Consider the following 15,779-nt stretch of genomic DNA (forward strand, 5'->3'; position numbering starts at 1 on the left):
TCTCCTGGGGCTGTGCTCTTCCAGGCTGGCCCTCTGACCCCAGAGCAGCGCCTCCCAGACAGACACACCCCCTATTTATTGAATGAGTGAATTATAACTGGGGCACAATAGCACTGGCTTTCCATGAGGAAATGACCCTTCAGGATGGGCGGGGCAGCAGTAAGTGCGGGGTGGGGGGTGGGGGGGCGCCCAGATCTTGCAGAGCCAGCAGCGGGCTGTCCCCTCTGGGGCCCCGGTTGTCATAGATTTGTGGCTGGGAAACCAACTTCCTCAGGACGGTGGTGTTTTCTCCAGGTGACATCCACCTTTGAAGAATCTCAAGATAAAACCGAGCACGGAGGCAGCCGCCGGGAGACGGCTCAGCAGGCTGGCCCGTGGCCCAGACTCCAGGTCCAGGAGTTTAACTTTTGGCTCCCATCCAGAGTGGGCAACCCAGACTGGGGACTTTCTGGTTTCCAAATGCATGCAGGTTTGTCCCCCGAGGTGGGGGAAGCCAGCAAAATCCCCATCCCTTTTGCTAGGTCTAGGTAGAGGGAGACCGACGAGCAGCGGCGGGCAGCAGGCAAGGTGCACACACACCGTCGTGGCCCGTCTGCTCCGAGTTAAGTTTCCAGCCCAGCAGCGTCTGGAGGAGTGCAGGGAGCCATGCTGTCTGCACACCAGCTGGGCACACGGGGACCAGTGTGAGGCCAGGGGCCCAGGAGGGGCCCAGGAGGGCCCCAGGGGCTCCGGGCTGGACATCCTGGGCCCTGCAAGCACATAGGCCTCCTCACTGCTGAACTGTCCGCTCAACTCACTGTAGCGGCCAGCTGAAGTGAAATGTGAGGGTGGCTTCTTCAGGGTGCTCGCCCCGCCTTCCAGATTGCGGCTGTCTGATTAAGTGCACCTCAAATATTCGTTTCCTGTGTCTGCTTTATTGGCATTCGGTGGTGACAGGTGGCCTGAACTCCAGTCTTCCAGTTACACTTTGGGTGAATCTGCATTCCCTACAGACCCAGGGGGGCTTTCCGTTTCTGAATCCTGAGAACCCCGCACCCTCTGGTGACCCCCACACATGCTCCTCCTCACCTCCTCTGGCTCACAGGTCTGCAGAGGCCCTGCACACACCCCTGGGCGCTCCGGTTCTGCCTCTTCTTGGCTCACCCATCCAGTCCTCACCCCCGTGGGCGCCACCTTCGTGCCCTGCTCTAGGCTGCCCTTCCAGGCCGTTGCCCATGTCTACCCCCAGGCATGTCCCTGCTAAGGGCTAGAGCGGACTGTGTCCAAGAGAGGATGGCCCCAGGCCCTGCCATCTGCCCAGCCTCCCCAGGCTCATCTTACAAAGGTCTTCATTTTCTTCAAGAATAGTGCATTTATGAATATGACTGGGTTTATTTAATTTCACATTTTTAAAATCAAATTTCATTGGCTTACCATCCATTTCCATAACTGTCATTTCAGGGTACCGCTTCATAGCTGCCTCCCTCCCTGCACAGGGCTCCCCCTTTCCTGCGCCTCACCCCTCTCTGCCCCCTCCCTCCCCTCTGGCAACCACATTCTTCAGTCAGGAGTGGCGTTTTGCCAATTTGTTTCGGGTTCCGGATATTGCAGAGATGCGAGAACCCTCCGGTACCCGCCTTTCTCTATCTTGCTCCACTCAGCATCCAACCTCAGCTCCCACTCACATTGTCCCCAGATACTGTTTCACCTCTTCCCCTGGTGGGGGAGCATTCCCTGGAGTGCAGCAGGGTGAGCAAAGTGATCCCTCCCCCTCCCGCCATTAGCATCTATACCTGGGTCCTGCAGCCTTGCGTGTAATGATGGGCACCTGGGCCCAGACAGCCCTGGGCTGTGTGTGTGTGAATGGGGAGCCCTGTGCCCAGGGGTCTGAGGCAGGGCTACGGAGGGGAGACAGCCAGGGAGATACTGCCAAGGAAGCTGGTCTGTCCCCTGGCCCAGCATTCCAAGCCTATAAAAGCCTTCCAAAGGCTCCAAAATTATTTTTCTTCGCCGAGAACTGACAGTGAAGCTACCTGGCCCGGGATGGCTGCAAAACCAGCCTCTATGCCAAGCTGTCTTTACCCCGTGTCTCTCAACGCTGCTCAGACGGGTTCCGTGTGTTGACCGTGTGGATAACCTGCTGGGAAGCCGGCCGCAGTCCCTCCTGCCAGCGTGTTTGCGCTCCTAGGTAAGCACCAGCACTGGTGGTGCTGGGCTCATGACCACTTTTTTTATTAAAGATTTATTTATTTGCTCATTCAAGAGCTGGGGTATAAGCCAGAGGGGCAGGGGGTGAGAGGATTCACCAGAGACAGAGTGGGGAACAGAACAGGCAGACTGACTGAAATACTGCTGAGGGGAGCAGCAGGGAAGCAGGAGAGGTCTGCTGCGCCATGTGGGTAGTTCCCTGGCCAGGGATCGAACTCGTGCTTCAGTGGCTGTAGATAGTTTCATAGGTTGTGTCTTAACCCCTTACACCACCAGGGAGGCCCCCCATGACCGCTTCCCAAGGAATCCCCACCAGTCCTATTCCCACACCAATTTGTTTTTCCTCACCCCCAGGCCAACACTTTCTTGTGGATCCACTGGTGGCTGCTCCCATGGGTGCCCCTCCCCCCAGACACTGGCGTCTTGGTTCCCAGGGCATTCGCTCTCCCCATTAAGGTCCTCCTCCAGGGTGCCTTCGGGGTGTGCCCTCACACCCCCAGGACTTTCCTGGCCTCTACTTAAATCTGCAGGTCCTGGCCCCCTCCTGATTGTTTCTACAGGAATCACTGCATCCAAAATAGCACATAATGTACTGTTCCCACCTCCCTACATCTCGTTCACTGCCCCCGCCCCCATGTCTTCCTAGAACCCTACCTGGGCCTGGGCCGTGGGGGATTTTTTTCATAAGTACTAAATGCTCCAGTACAGGGTAACAACCCAAGGAGGCCCCTTCACCCCAGCCAGGGCAGCGGGCAATGCCTCCGGGTTTGGTGGGAGTCACCCAGCGGCGGGGTGAGCCCACAATCCCATTGGGTCAGGTGACAGCAGGAGAGTGACTTGGAGCCAGTCTCTTGGCTTTATGAGACACAGCGCCTGCTGCTGAGGTGGGCTGCAGGTGAGTGAGGCCGGCCCTGGGGCTGTCCTCTGGAGCTCTCTGAGCCCTGGTACCAGGTGCAGGGCCCAGGCCAAGTGGAGGCTCAATGTGACGGGTCAGAACCCTCACCCTACAGGCCCCTGCCCTTTAGACTCCAGTGCAGCCGGCGACAAATGCAGCTGGGCGCGTACCCCTAAAATATGCACATGTGTAAATCACACGCAGCAGGCGGAGCCACTTCAGTCAAGCAGCAGCAATTTATGTGGTACGACTGAGCATGCTCCAGAAGACTGCGGGCTGATTAAAAATAAGATGCCGCTGGGGCCAAAGGCAGGCTGTCTCCAGGACGAGCCAGAGTGGCAGGCTGCTTATTCAGAAAAGAGGAAAAACTTGAGCCAGAACTGAGGCTATTATCCACCTCCCTAAAATCTGGAAATGGGCCCGGGTGGTCTTGGAGGTGGCCAGGCCTGCAAAGGCCATTCCAATGCTCTGGCAAGAACACTGCAAACCCCTTTCTTTAAACTCGAGTTTCTTCTGAATTGCCTTTGCTGCCCTAGCCTATGGCCCCTTTCTAGAGGCTAACCTCCCTGGAATGACGTGGTCAAGTCCCCGTTCTCTGGGCCCCTTATGCACATAATTAAAGTTAATTAAAGCTCACCCTTCCCCTTCCCCTGCTAATTTGGCAGTAGGGCAGACAAAAAATAATAATAAGAGGCCCGGGGGAAATTCCCCACAAACTTCCCCTTCTACACCAAGAAGCCTGTGAAAAGGCCCTCCAGGCCACTGGGGAATGAAGCAAAGCCATGGAGAGCCAGGCCCTGCCCATGGCCTTCACCATCCAAGATGCCAGTGGAGAAGGAGGGCCCCTGGGGACTGGACGGGATGGCCAGTGGGCAGCCACTGTGGAAAAGCCCGGCGGCTCCTCCAAAAGCGAACCCAGACAGTCCACCACCCGGCAGCCTCAAAGGGATGGAAATTCTGACATTACAACATGGACACTGTAGTAAGAGAAACAGCCAGCGACAAAGGCACACCTGCTATTTCCAGGAGGAGCCGGTTGGCACCTGCCAGGAAGCTGGCAGAGGGGCCAAGGTAATGGACACCGTGGCCCTGGGCCAGGTGATGGGGCGTGGGCGGCTCTGCCAGATAGTCCCTTCGAAGGTGGTCACTCCAGCTACGCCTCCTCTCCAATGAAGACATTGTTAAAGGCGTACACAGCTTCGGGGAGAAACAGGTTGCTGGATGAGCGTGTGACTACAAGGGGGTGCTGTGGAGGAGGCTGCATACATTCTGGAGCTCTGGGGTTTTCCTGTGACAGGGAAAACCCCAGGTATCTTAAAGCTTCCCACTCAGAGGCCCCAGCACCTCTCCACCTAGCCCCCCCTCACCCAAGGTTGAGAACTCACAGAAAGGCCACTTCACTTTTCCAGTTGAGTTTTATTCCAGAACAAGTGGTTTTACAACAAAGCTGACTTAAGCCCAGGATGTTTTCCCCCCGGGAACAGCTTCTTCTTCCTTCACCCACAAACCAAAGAAATAAAGCTACTGTTCAGCTGTGGGTCTGGCTTAGTAACCAACTTTTCTGGATTCTAGAACAAAGCTCTGGACAGGGGTCAGCTGCTGGCGCCAGTGACTCGGCCAGGTGCCTGCCTGCCAGGGAGGGCTGGCAATGGAGCCACCTGTGGTAGAGGCCTCGGTGGTGTCCCCTCCTGGGCACAGGGCAAGGGAGAGACCCAGACCCCTCTGTGCATCCCTCCTGGATGGGCCTGGCTGCTGGGAGGATCCACCAGGGATATTTCTGCCTGGGCCATAGTGCCCATGGCCAGGCGCCTACTGGGCACTCAGCATGTCCCTCCACCCCCTCATAGCTCCCAGCGGGCTGTGCCACTGTCCCCATTTTACAGGTGAGGTGGTGGGCTCCAGAGGGGTGTCACAGACTTGTGTTGGGTCCTAAAGCTGCTAAGAGGTGAGCACAGAGGTCGGTGTGACCGAGCTCTCGGCTTCCTCAGTGCCCCAAGATGACCCCTCAGGAAACAAGAGGTGGCGGGGGGTGGGGGGAGTTCGGTTTGGAATCCTGACAGAACATTTTTAGAAATTTGGAGAAAACCAATAACCACAGGGATTGTCAAAATGCCCTTGGAAGCACCAGCCCAAGCGTGGGTCCAGGGCACAGCTGCTAACCCCCACCCGGCCGAGGACCGCAGAGGCCCCCTGCAGACCAGCCGCCTGGCTCTTAGTGATAAAGCAAGGTCCTCGGTGCAGTCCGCACAGACCCCAGGGCTGGCTTGTGCTTAGGAGAGCCAGTGCTGGAGGGCTGGAGGGAGGTCTCATTGGGGTCCAATAAATAGGCCACAGTATCCACCCAGAGCTTTCTGCTTTCCCTCCTCCCGAAGTAGTGCCTGGTGACTTGGGTGCCAAGCACCGAGGGGCCCGAGCCCATGGGCTCTGCTGTCCCATCCAGCCTGGAACCCAGATCCTGCAGCGGCCAGAGTCAGGGGTCCAGCTCAGAAAGGGAGAAACGTCTCCCTGAGGGCGAGCCCTCACTCTAGCTTCAGGGAACCTCTGAGCAGAAACAAACGACCCTGGAGGAAGAGGTAGGACTTTACCACCAATAAGGGAGCTCCTGGATACGGATACCTCCCCCCGTCCCTGGGGAGGGAGATCTGATTTCCTTAGATGGCACGGTGTGGGGGTGGGAAGGCCAGGCAGCAGGTACGTCCCCTACTCCTGCCTGGCCCTGGAGACCAGGCCCTGCCTTCTTCACAGCGCATGAGATAAAGAGCTAGCAGCATACCCATGGGGGTAGGGAAGGCCGCAGCAGCCTGGCCCAAGGTTTGGAATCCTGACAGGGACAGGATTTGGGGGCTCCTGCCCCCCAGCTCCTGGGACCGTGGGGGCTGCAGCCCCCCCACTGCTCCCTGTGCACCTCCCCAACTCACTCCCTTATGTCCCGTGTCCCCCACCCCCGGCCCTCCACTGGAGGTCTAGGTCAGGTCCTCGGGCCAGTATTGGTCCTCCATGTACTTCTCCATGTCAGGGCTGCTGTCGGGCTCTCTGGCGCCGGGGTGGAGGCTGCTGGCCTGCTGCTCCCACCGCGTCTCCACCAGTCGGTACAGCTCCATGGCCGTCATGGCATCCTCCACAGACGAGTGGCCATGCTGGCCCACCTGTGGGAGAGTGCATACCACTGCCTGACCCAGAAGGCTCCTGGCGAGGCCCAAGAACACGTCCTTCCAGGAGGGGGTGCAGCTCGCGCAGAGAGAAGGGCATGGCTCTAGTCACACAGAAGAGCTGCCCCACCACCAGCTACTCCTCTGAGCCAGGTCCCCAGCTCGTAACAAGCTCAAAACCTCCTCTTTCAAAGGCAAGAAAGCAAATGGAGCTATGACCTGGAGCAAGTGGGAGCGAGAGTCCCACGGAGAACTCGGTCCCCGGCTCTAAGCCCGAAGGCGGGACAGAGCCAGGGATCACGTGGGGGGCAGACAGGAAGGGGGCCCACCATAGTCCAGGAAGACACATCTGAATGTTGAAATTTGAAAGATCAAAATCCCTGAAGTCTAAAATATCAAAAAATCAAAATCCTGAGAACGAGGCTTGGTGGTTGTTCCAAACACACCCTCCATCCGAGAGCAAAGCCAGGAAGCCCAGCGGCTCGGGAGCCAGAGGCTGAGAGGAGGCCCCTCTTGTTACAAAATGCACCCAAGGGTCAGCGCTCCAGGATGCCCAGCAAGGGCACTGGGCAGTCGCTACATCTAACCTGACATGTCCCTCTGGAAGCGGATGGGCTGTTACACTGTCTCCGCTGTTTCTTATCAACCACCTGTAACGTGAGCCTAAGGCCCTAGCACACCCGGCTAGTTTACACCTGAGTGACCGGAGAGTCCAGGCGCCGTCAGCACTTCACCTGAAGATCTGGTGGGCGCTGCAGAAGAAAGCGAACTTCAACTGAACCCCCAGATCATGATGACAGATTTGGAATTTAGGTGCAAATTTCACTCGAGTTTGTAAGCGTGAATTTCAAGGTGTCCCAGGAAGGGCCACTGGCTCACACCAGCGCTTGGTGCAGGCTGGCTCCCCGAGGGGGCCACGCTCAGCTTCCCTAACCCTCCCCTTGCTGTCTCAGAAACACCATGCATCTCACCGCCCCAAGCTTGGTGCAGCCGCTGCCTCTTAGTGAATTGAATGACAAATGGAAGTGTCTGTCCTGTTTCCATGTTTCTCAAATAAATCCCCTTTCACAAACATGTCTTTTGAGGGAACTCTCGTTAGCGGTGAGCTCAGTGCTGAGCACACACATGGGGGTCCTCAGCCACAAGCCCTGGGCACATGGTTATCACGCAGTGTCACCTCAATGAACTTAAAAAAATCTTCCAGCAGGGCCTCCCCAGTGGCGCAGCGGTTGAGCGCTGGACTGCGAAGCTGCCCGCAGCCTCTGGAGAGCCCGCCGCTGGCAAGGGTCCCACATGGTGCTCAGACCTCTCCTGCTGCACCCACTGCTCCCCTCAGCAGTGTATCTCATCAGTCTGCCTGTTCTGCTCCCCGCTCTGGCTCTGGTGAATCCTCTCACCCTCCCGCACTTCTGACTGTGCTCAGCGCTTGTATAAATAAATAAAAATTAAAAAAAAAATCTTCCAGCAAAAAATGGCATCCCTCTCCCCCATTCACGTCTGAGACTTTGACCTGTGGGAACTGTCTTCCAGGTTACGAGCCAAGCCCAGCTGGAAGACAGTGGCGGGACGTCACGGTCCCCTGGGGGTGCAGGGTAGTGAAGCGAGAACCCTCTGAGCTGCCTGTGCTGGTCTTGGGGAGACAGAAGCACACAGCCCACGATCCTGCCCGGACCCAGCTCACGCACCTGGATCTTCTTGTGGAGCAGCTGCAGGGCGAGGTCCTTAAGAGACACGCGGGTGCGTGCGGGGGTCCCGGGTTGGCTGAGGAGGGTGGGGACGTGGGTGGTGTCCCGGGTGTGGCTCCGCGGGTGCACGTACTTGAGGGCCTGGAAGTCATTGTGCAGTGCATGGCCCACCACCACCTTGCCCTTCAGGAGCTTCAGGATCTGGGGGCCAGACAGGAGTCAGTGGGGTGCGCCCCTGCCTCCAACAGGGCTGTGGCTCACCTATGGTGTGCCAAGCCTGCCTCCCCGCCCATGCCCACTTTCTGGCTTCAGAGAGTTCCTTCCACCCTCCCCCAGGACCCCATTTCAAGCCTTCCCACCCCCATCTCCTGAGCGATCTCCCCAGGAAAAGTGTGGCCACCCCTCTGTGCTGCCTGCATTCCTTACGCATTAATGTGCGAAACCATGCTACCATTTTTACAAGGTTTCAACCTTTTCATTTGGGGGTTCACTGATGATTTCACCCCATTTCCCCCAAAAGCCCTGAGGTTTTGGGGGCGCAAGTCTGCACGGCACAATGACTTTTGGGAACGGACACAGTGGGGCCTCCCCAAAACGTCCGTTGTGGGGACTAGGCACCAGGACCCGGGACTTAGTGGTGTTTCCTGTGGTCACACATGCCTGGGAACTGCTGCGTCCTTAACGCCACCCCAAACACAAATCCCTTAACGAGTATGAAGGAAATAGAGCAGCACATCGGCACCCAGGGGTGCAGGATGGTGGACCTCGTGGATTTTATGGACATGTAATGCTTCATCACAAAGACCATGTAAAAGGCAAGTTGCTTCACACCTCACAGCCGGAACTGCCCTTACCAAACGTGATCAGAGCCAGTACCCCCACTGTCACCGCACCCAGGCGGCTCAGCTGGGGGAGCCAGCAGCAGCAGTGGTGTCCTCACACCTGCTGCTCCCCCCCAAGTCAGCTGTGGCAGTTGCTCCTCAGAGACCTTTTATGTAAGTGTACTACCTGGATTGTGGAATGGACCAATCAGGTGTGAGCTATGAGCTGATCGGTGCTAAATGGCCCAATCAGCCACAGGATTGAAAAGTAGGCCAATCAAACTTGTGGGTGGGGCACCCTGAAAGAGGATATAAGCCAGGATTGGCAGGTGGTGAGGGAAAAGGCACCTGACCAGGAAGAGGAGATACAGAAGGGACAATGCCAGCCCCGAAGAAAACACATTTCCAGCCCTCAAAGGAAGAAGGCAAAGCTGTTCCTGGCCTTCAAGAAGGAAGAAGCACCCAGCGGCCAACCTCCAAGGAGGGAAGAAAAGCCAAAGGCCCTTGCAGGGACCGGACCCCGTCCTGTCTCTAGCACTGCCTGAGAGGAGCACCAAAGGCCTGGGCCTGTTTGCTGTTGGTGTCACCCAACAACTCACACAGAGCTGGGTGAACACTGGGTGTCCATGACACTGCCTCTGTGGGACCAGTAGTGACCATCACTGGCGCTATCTGGGTGAGGTGGCGGCCACCTGTGGGTACAGTGAGCTGTTTCCTGTTTATAAAATTAACTCCATGTGGTCCTGTGGTCTCTTGCAATTGTGCGTGCGGGTGAGAACCCTAGACACTGGCCTGTCCTCTTATCGGGCACTGTCCTCTGTTAGGCTCTGGCCTGAGGCCCCTAGTGTGTGGGCGTTGTATTGCTATGGCCTTGGTTTTGGTTTTAGGCCGTTTAGCCTTTTGGGCTTTTTTGGTGGCTCTCTAGTCTGAGTCCGGGCAGGTGGGTGGCCGCTCCATCCTTCCATCCAGCCTCCTGCCTTGTAGCCCTGTACACCCCTTTTCACCACCACCTGTGTAGAGACCTCCCCAGCCTGTCACAGATCCCCCACCAGCCCCGGCCCTCACCTCCTTCTGGGCCACCTGGAAGGGGATGGCCTGGCGCATGTGCTGCCGGGCGATGCCACTCCAGCGGGTGCGGTAGTCCACGATGGGCATCTCGGGCCGCACATACTTGTCATAGAGGACGTCGCCATGGTAACTGACCACGGAGCAGCGGGCCAGCTCACTCACCCGCCCTCGGGGCCCCGTGCCCACCATCTCGCAGTCGATGGCCACGCACTTGCTGGGCCAGGGCGCCGCAGCTTCCTTGCGGGCAGGCTTTTTGCTGGCCGGGGCCCCTCCGGACTCAGCCCTGGGGTGCATCTCTGATGGTGCCAGCCTGAGCCCCAGTGCTGGGGGTGCGCTCAACAGCCCCTGCTCCTGCAGCAAGGCCTTGTGGGCCAGGAACCTCTGATGCTGGCGGCTCTTCCTCTTGTGCTTCCTCCGAGGCACGTCTTTGGCATTTAGGCCGGCCAGGGGAGGGCACAGGCCCTGGGCAGATTCAGTGGTTTCCCGGGATACCATCCCAATCAGCTCACCGGTGCGGGAGGAGGCCTGGGAGGTGACTACCAAGGAGGCAGCACCTGGAGAGAGCAAACAAAGGGCAGAGGGCTAGGGTGAGGGGTGTGCTGGGCACGGCAGCCCTGGCCCCCACGCTCCTGCAGGCTCCAGGCGGCCCTGAGCCCTTTGCTTTGTCCCAGGCTCCAGAATGTGTCAAGGACCTCAAACAGGCAAATCGCTCCAAGTACTTCAGGTGGAATCACTCGCTCTTCCCAAGCAAGCTCACAGGGGAGAACCCGCAGGCAGAGAGGACAGTTGGCTCGCTGGGTGAAAGTGAGGCTGCTAGGGCCCGAGCCACGCTCCCAGCCTCCAGCTGCAGTGCACCCCCAACTCTCAGGCTTGACAATGTTTACGTAGCTGTGGCGGTGGGAATGCACAGGCTACAGCAGAGCATGGGGACATAAGCCCCACACAGCTTTTTTTTTTTAAGATTTATTTATTTATTTATTTATGCAAGCACTGGGCACAGTCAGAAGTGCGGGAGGGTGAGAGGATTCACCAGAGCCAGAGTGAGGAGCAGAACAGGCAGACTGACGAAGTACACTGCTGAGGGGAGCAGCGGGCGGCAGGAGAGGTCTGTCGCGCCATGTGGGACCCTCGCTGGTGGCCGGGGATCGAACCGGCGCTGCAGAGGCTACGGGCAGCTTCGCAGCCCAGGGCTCAACCGCTGCGCCACCAGGGGAGGCCCAGCCCCACACAGCTTTAAGGCTCCCCCCTGCCAGGGAAGGCACAGACCCTCGGCAGAGCCGCTGGGAAACAGCACAGAGAGCCACACTTGGGTTTTGGGAACAAGTTAACCCAAATGAAGTAACCAATTGAGCGACATTTGTTCCTCCCCCCGCAACAGCATCTACCAACATCTTTTTAAAAGCTGGGCATGCTGGTCAGCCCCCAGAGCTTCTCTTGAAAAAGGGAGACGGGCATTCGGCTGGGTGCCCCTTGAGTCTGCCTCCCCCGCCTGCAGTCCCGAACCCCAAAGAAATGTTTGCTGGGGGCCTCCCTGGCGGCGCAAGGGGTTAAGCACCGCACTATGAAGCAATCCGTAGCCTCTGCAGCACGAGTTTGATCCCCGGCCAGTCAGGGAGCAATGTACATGGCGCAACAGATCTCTCCTGTTTTGCCCACTGCTCCCCTCAGCAGTGTGTTTCAGTCAGTCTGCCTGTTCTGTTCCCCGTTCTGTCTCTGGTGAATCCTCTCACCACCCCCCACCCCCCGCATCTCTGGCCTGGGCCCTGCTCTTGTATGCATAAATAATTAAATCTTTAAAAAAAAGAAATAACAAACAAGAAATGTTTGCTGTAACATGTGAGTGGTAACACTTCTGCCAAAACACAAGTTACATGGCCTCCACCACGACGTGGAGCTCAGAGCCCACCGCTGTGACAGCATCACCTCTGCGTGACACGCGTGTGACCCTCGGGCTCTGACACAGCTGCTAGAACTTGACCTCACCTTGGCATCTCCCTCCCTACAACACCTCAACAAAGGAACACACTGTTATGGAAACGTTCAACAAAAAGGAGAGGGAAAGCCCCAACTTGAGCTCCGCAGATGTGGCCCCCCCAGCCAGCTCACTCCAAGCCCCCTCGCTGATTCTGGAGCCCCTGCTGCAGGTGCTGAGGGCACACCTGCCAGCCCCACACGCAGCAGCCACTCCCAGAAGCACCGGCTCCAGCCTCGCCTCGCGCGGGGCTAACTCAGCGGCACATGTTTGACTGAACAGAAAGCCAGGGCTTGGCAGGAGGCCGAGCAGGGGCCAGCTCAGCTCTTTCCAAGAGACCTGAACCAATAGGCTTCAGGGTCCTCTTGTGCACACTGGCCCTGCTGCCCCTTCCTGTGTGAAGAGGACGTGACCATGACATGGTGGGGTCTGCTCAGCCTCTAACGCAGGCTCCCCGCTCCCAGACAGCTTCTGGCTCTTGCGCAGGCTGGTGACTGGCTCTTCCCAGGACGGTGTGGCCTCAGCCTGGACCACCTCCCCGTCCCAAGCCACAGGCCTTCCTCCTCCTCACATTCCTCTCACCTGTCTACATCCTCCAGGAAACCTTTCTGGAACGACCCTTCACCCTCCAAAGAGCAGTGCAGGCCAGTGTCATGATGAAACTCTGGAGTCCTGTCTGCCAGGAGGGTCACAAGGTGGGTCCTGCCAAGGCGGAATGGAGGGAGGTGCGGTGGGGGCTGAGCTGGAGGTGCTGTGCAAGAGCAAGCTGCCGCACAATTCTCGGAAGCCCCCAGAGGAGGTCAAGCGTTTATGAAGGCAGAAGAGGAACCCCTGAGGAAGGGGAGGAATTAGGGGCAAAGGCTCAAGAGGCAGCCATGGGCAAGCAGGCCCTCCTGCAGCCTGCAGCCACCGAGGGTAAGGTGGGCAGCAGCCGGAGGGGCTGGCTGCCCCTGTGACCATTTCACCTCTCCTCCCGCTCTGGGTGCCCATCACACTCTGGTGGCCCATCCATGGACACCACCAAGCTGGTGTCCCAGACTGCTCTCCGCTGGTCGATGGCAGGAGCCCCAGAGGCTCCTGGGGAGTCTTGGACATCAGCCTAGCGGGGGGACAAGAAATCCAGGCCTCTGTGCTCAACAGCATGGCACAGTCGAGAAGAAAGAATTTCCTCTCCAAAGTCAATGGTCAGTCTCCCCCAGAGCTCAGAAGGTTCACCCCAACAGTTGGAGGGTTTGGGATACATTAGATACAGGAAAGTCTGCCTGACTGCCCAGGTAGGAAGGGCATCCATATGGAGACACACTGGCAGAACCCCCCGAGGCACCATCCATCCATGGGAGGGGGGCCAGGGGTCTGGGGCAGCAGTCACAAGGTGGGAGGCAGGGATGGGGGGAGCCCTTCCCAGAGGGGCTAACAGTTACGGTTGAATCCAGAGATGGATGTGGTGCCAGGGGAGGGCAGCAGACCACAAAGGGCAGCAGATGGATGTGGTGCCCTCTCAGGGGGAGGGCAGCAGACCACAAAGGCCTCCGGGAAGCCTGGAAAAGGTGGGGTCTGAGCAGCAGTAATGGAGATGAGAGAAATGGGGTGTGTGGGTGTAGGGACCAGGACTTGGAGCTGCCTGGGCCAAGGCAGGCGTGGTGACCCATCCTGACTCACCCTCTCTCTGCTGACTCCTCCCTTCCCCAGGAGGCAGTGCCCCCTTAAAAGGACTCACCAGTAATATCAGCTTTGTCATACTAACAAGCACATGGGGACCCTGATAAATATGGCACTCAACTGCCTGGCCCAGCAATGGGAAGGAACTGAGGCTGACCCAGGCCAAGACTGACTGGGCGGGGCAGTGAGGGCAGCTTAAGGGCTCTCCCTCCCCTGAGGAGGCTGAGGGAGGCCTCCTTCACCCTGCTGGCAAGGTTTCAAAGCAGCCAGGCGTCAGGCCTGCATTTCAGGAGATGAAAGCTGCGTGTCACGCCCCAGACCTGGCTGACAGGTCAGCATCAGGATAATTTACCAAAGGCACCTCCCAGTCCGGTCCCCAGCTGGTGCTCAGGGAGGCAGGGGAGAAGCTTCTGTTTTAGCAATGATAACACAAATCTCTCCCCAGGCCCGGAATCCTGGTTCCAGAGATCTGCAGCCACCTGACCTGGGGTTGGGGCCCAGGTCCAAGGGGAGGGACAGCCTCAGAGCAAAGGCCCCTCAGGGAGCAGGAGAGACAGAACTGTCACTGGCACCTGCTGGCTTGGGGAAGGCAGTGGCCGTCTGAGTGGGATAAAGTGGACAGTCACTGTCCCCGGATGAAGCCTGTATTCCCCAAATGGAAGGTTAAACCAAGTTAAGTGCGTCCCCAAAGCAGTTAATTACCAGGAACAGTTAAGTTTGTTTAAAGCTCCATTCCCTGGCCTCCCCCACCTTCCTAACTGCCATGTCGGAGGAAGGGGTCCGAGAGGGCCCCTTATCCCAAATCAGGGTACTCACTGTCGCCCACGTTTGAGAACGCCGGGCGAGATCAGATCCCGGCGCTGCCGAGCAGTTCTCAGGCCAGCAAAGCCCGAGGGCGCCCCACTCCCTGGCCCAGCCGCGGGCGGGACGCCGGGGCGCACGGGAGGGAGGCCTCACCCCGGGACGCGCCGGGCGGGTCACCCCCTGGCCGCCGCGCCGCCCGTCCCCGGGCCCCAAGGCCCAGGCCGCCCCCCGCCGCCGGGCCGACCCCCTCCTCCCAGCAGGGCGGGGGCCGGGGCCAGGCGGCGTCCGGGCCGGGCCTGCACCCCGGCGGCCGGGCTCAGCGGTCGGCCGGGCCGGGTGTCCGCCGCCGCAGGCCGAGGGCGGCCTCCACGCGCAGGGGGCCCGCGATCGTCGGCAGACCCGCCGCGCCAGCCCGCCCCGCCCCGCCCCCGCCGCCCCGGGCCGGGACCCCGGTCACCTGGAGCCCAGAGGGTCACCTGGAGCCCAGAGGGTCACCTGGAGCCCAGCGCGTCCGCTCCGCCCGCACGTGGCGCCCGGCAGCTCCCCCGCCCGGCCTGCGCCGCTGCGCCGCCCGCCCATTGGCTCGCTGGCCGGCAACGCCCGCCCAAGGCCGCTTCTGATTGGTCGGGATCCTACATGCCGCGGGTTGGCCGCCGGCGCAGGGGGCGGGGCTCCCCGAGGGGGTGGCTTGTGCCCGGTGGGTGTGGCTTGTGCCCGGTGGGTGTGGCTTGTGCCCGGTGGGTGTGGCTTGTGCCCGGTGGGTGTGGCTTGTGCCCGAAGCCCGCCCGCCGCGGGATCTTCCAGAGAGGCGGGACGGACCGGGCTCCCCGCCCGCCTGCCCGTCGCTTCTGCCTCCCCGCCCCAGCCCGCCCAGCCCGGGAGGGATGCCAACTCGAGACGGAGCCCGTGCCACCACGGGCACAGTGACTCACAGAGTGCACGCTCGCGTTTGCAGAAGGACAGTCCCTGCCTCCTCCGCGTCCACCAAGCAGGTGAAATAACGTACACGATAGGTTCTAATGAAGGATTTTTTTTTTAAAAAAAAGATTTATTTATTTATGCATACAAGAGCTGGGGTGTAGGCCAGAGGTGCGGGGAGCTGGGAGGACTCATCAGAGACAGAGTGAACAGGCAGATCTACTGAAATCCACTGCTGAGGGGAGCAGCCGGGAGACAGGAGAGGTCTGCTGCGCCCTGTGGGTAGCTCCCTGGCTGGGGATTGAACTCCTGCTGCAGAGGCTGCGGATAACTTCATAGGTTGCGTCTTAACCCCTTGCGCCACCAGGGAGGCCCTAGAGAAGGAATTTAAAGATCAGATGTGCGCCTTGGGTGCTATTTGTTTCAGTTACCCTTTCGCAATACTTTACTCAAAAGTAATAAATCCTGGAGCCTCCCTGCTGGCGCAAGGGTTAAGACCCAACCTATGAAGCAATCTGCAGCCTCTGCAGCACAAGTGTGATTCCCAGCCAGCTAGGGAGCAACCCACATGGCACAGCAGACTTCGCCTGACTTGCCCGCTGCTCCCCTCAGCAGCGTACT

General features: G+C 59.0%; 1 protein-coding gene across 12 annotated transcripts; it reads right to left on the bottom strand.

The window, feature by feature from the left end:
• Positions 1-4,425: 4,425 nt before the first annotated feature.
• On the bottom strand, positions 4,426-14,778 carry AEN (apoptosis enhancing nuclease). Of its 12 annotated transcripts, none has more exons than XM_037510015.2 (5): positions 14,717-14,778; positions 12,360-12,479; positions 9,803-10,359; positions 7,917-8,117; positions 4,426-6,228 (listed from the first exon to the last, which is right to left on the bottom strand). In XM_037510015.2, exons 3-5 carry the CDS (start codon positions 10,298-10,300, stop codon positions 6,046-6,048), a joined length of 882 nt encoding a protein of 293 aa, XP_037365912.1. In that variant the 5' UTR covers positions 10,301-10,359; positions 12,360-12,479; positions 14,717-14,778; the 3' UTR covers positions 4,426-6,045. The 12 variants fall into 12 exon arrangements, with proteins under 12 accessions (XP_037365912.1, XP_037365909.1, XP_054550709.1 ...); XM_037510012.2 differs by having other exon boundaries at positions 14,698-14,778; XM_054694734.1 differs by having other exon boundaries at positions 9,968-10,359; positions 12,360-12,608; positions 14,698-14,778.
• Positions 14,779-15,779: the final 1,001 nt, after the last annotated feature.

Source organism: Talpa occidentalis, unplaced genomic scaffold, assembly GCF_014898055.3.
Source record: "Talpa occidentalis isolate TD23 unplaced genomic scaffold, MPIMG_talOcc4v2.1 talOcc4.14, whole genome shotgun sequence".
Lineage (NCBI taxonomy): Eukaryota > Metazoa > Chordata > Mammalia > Eulipotyphla > Talpidae > Talpa > Talpa occidentalis.

What these genes read in the sequence shown, in the direction of transcription:
- AEN (XM_037510017.2), bottom strand. Translation starts at nt 10,300, where the DNA reads ATGGTATCCCGGGAAACCACTGAATCTGCCCAGGGCCTGTGCCCTCCC. An exon ending in TCCAGGTGGCCCAGAAGGAG is followed by an intron (nt 8,118 to 9,802) that starts GTGAGGGCCGGG and finishes TCTGGCCCCCAG; the next exon opens with ATCCTGAAGCTCCTGAAGGG. An exon ending in TGCTCCACAAGAAGATCCAG is followed by an intron (nt 6,229 to 7,916) that starts GTGCGTGAGCTG and finishes ACTCTCCCACAG; the next exon opens with GTGGGCCAGCATGGCCACTC.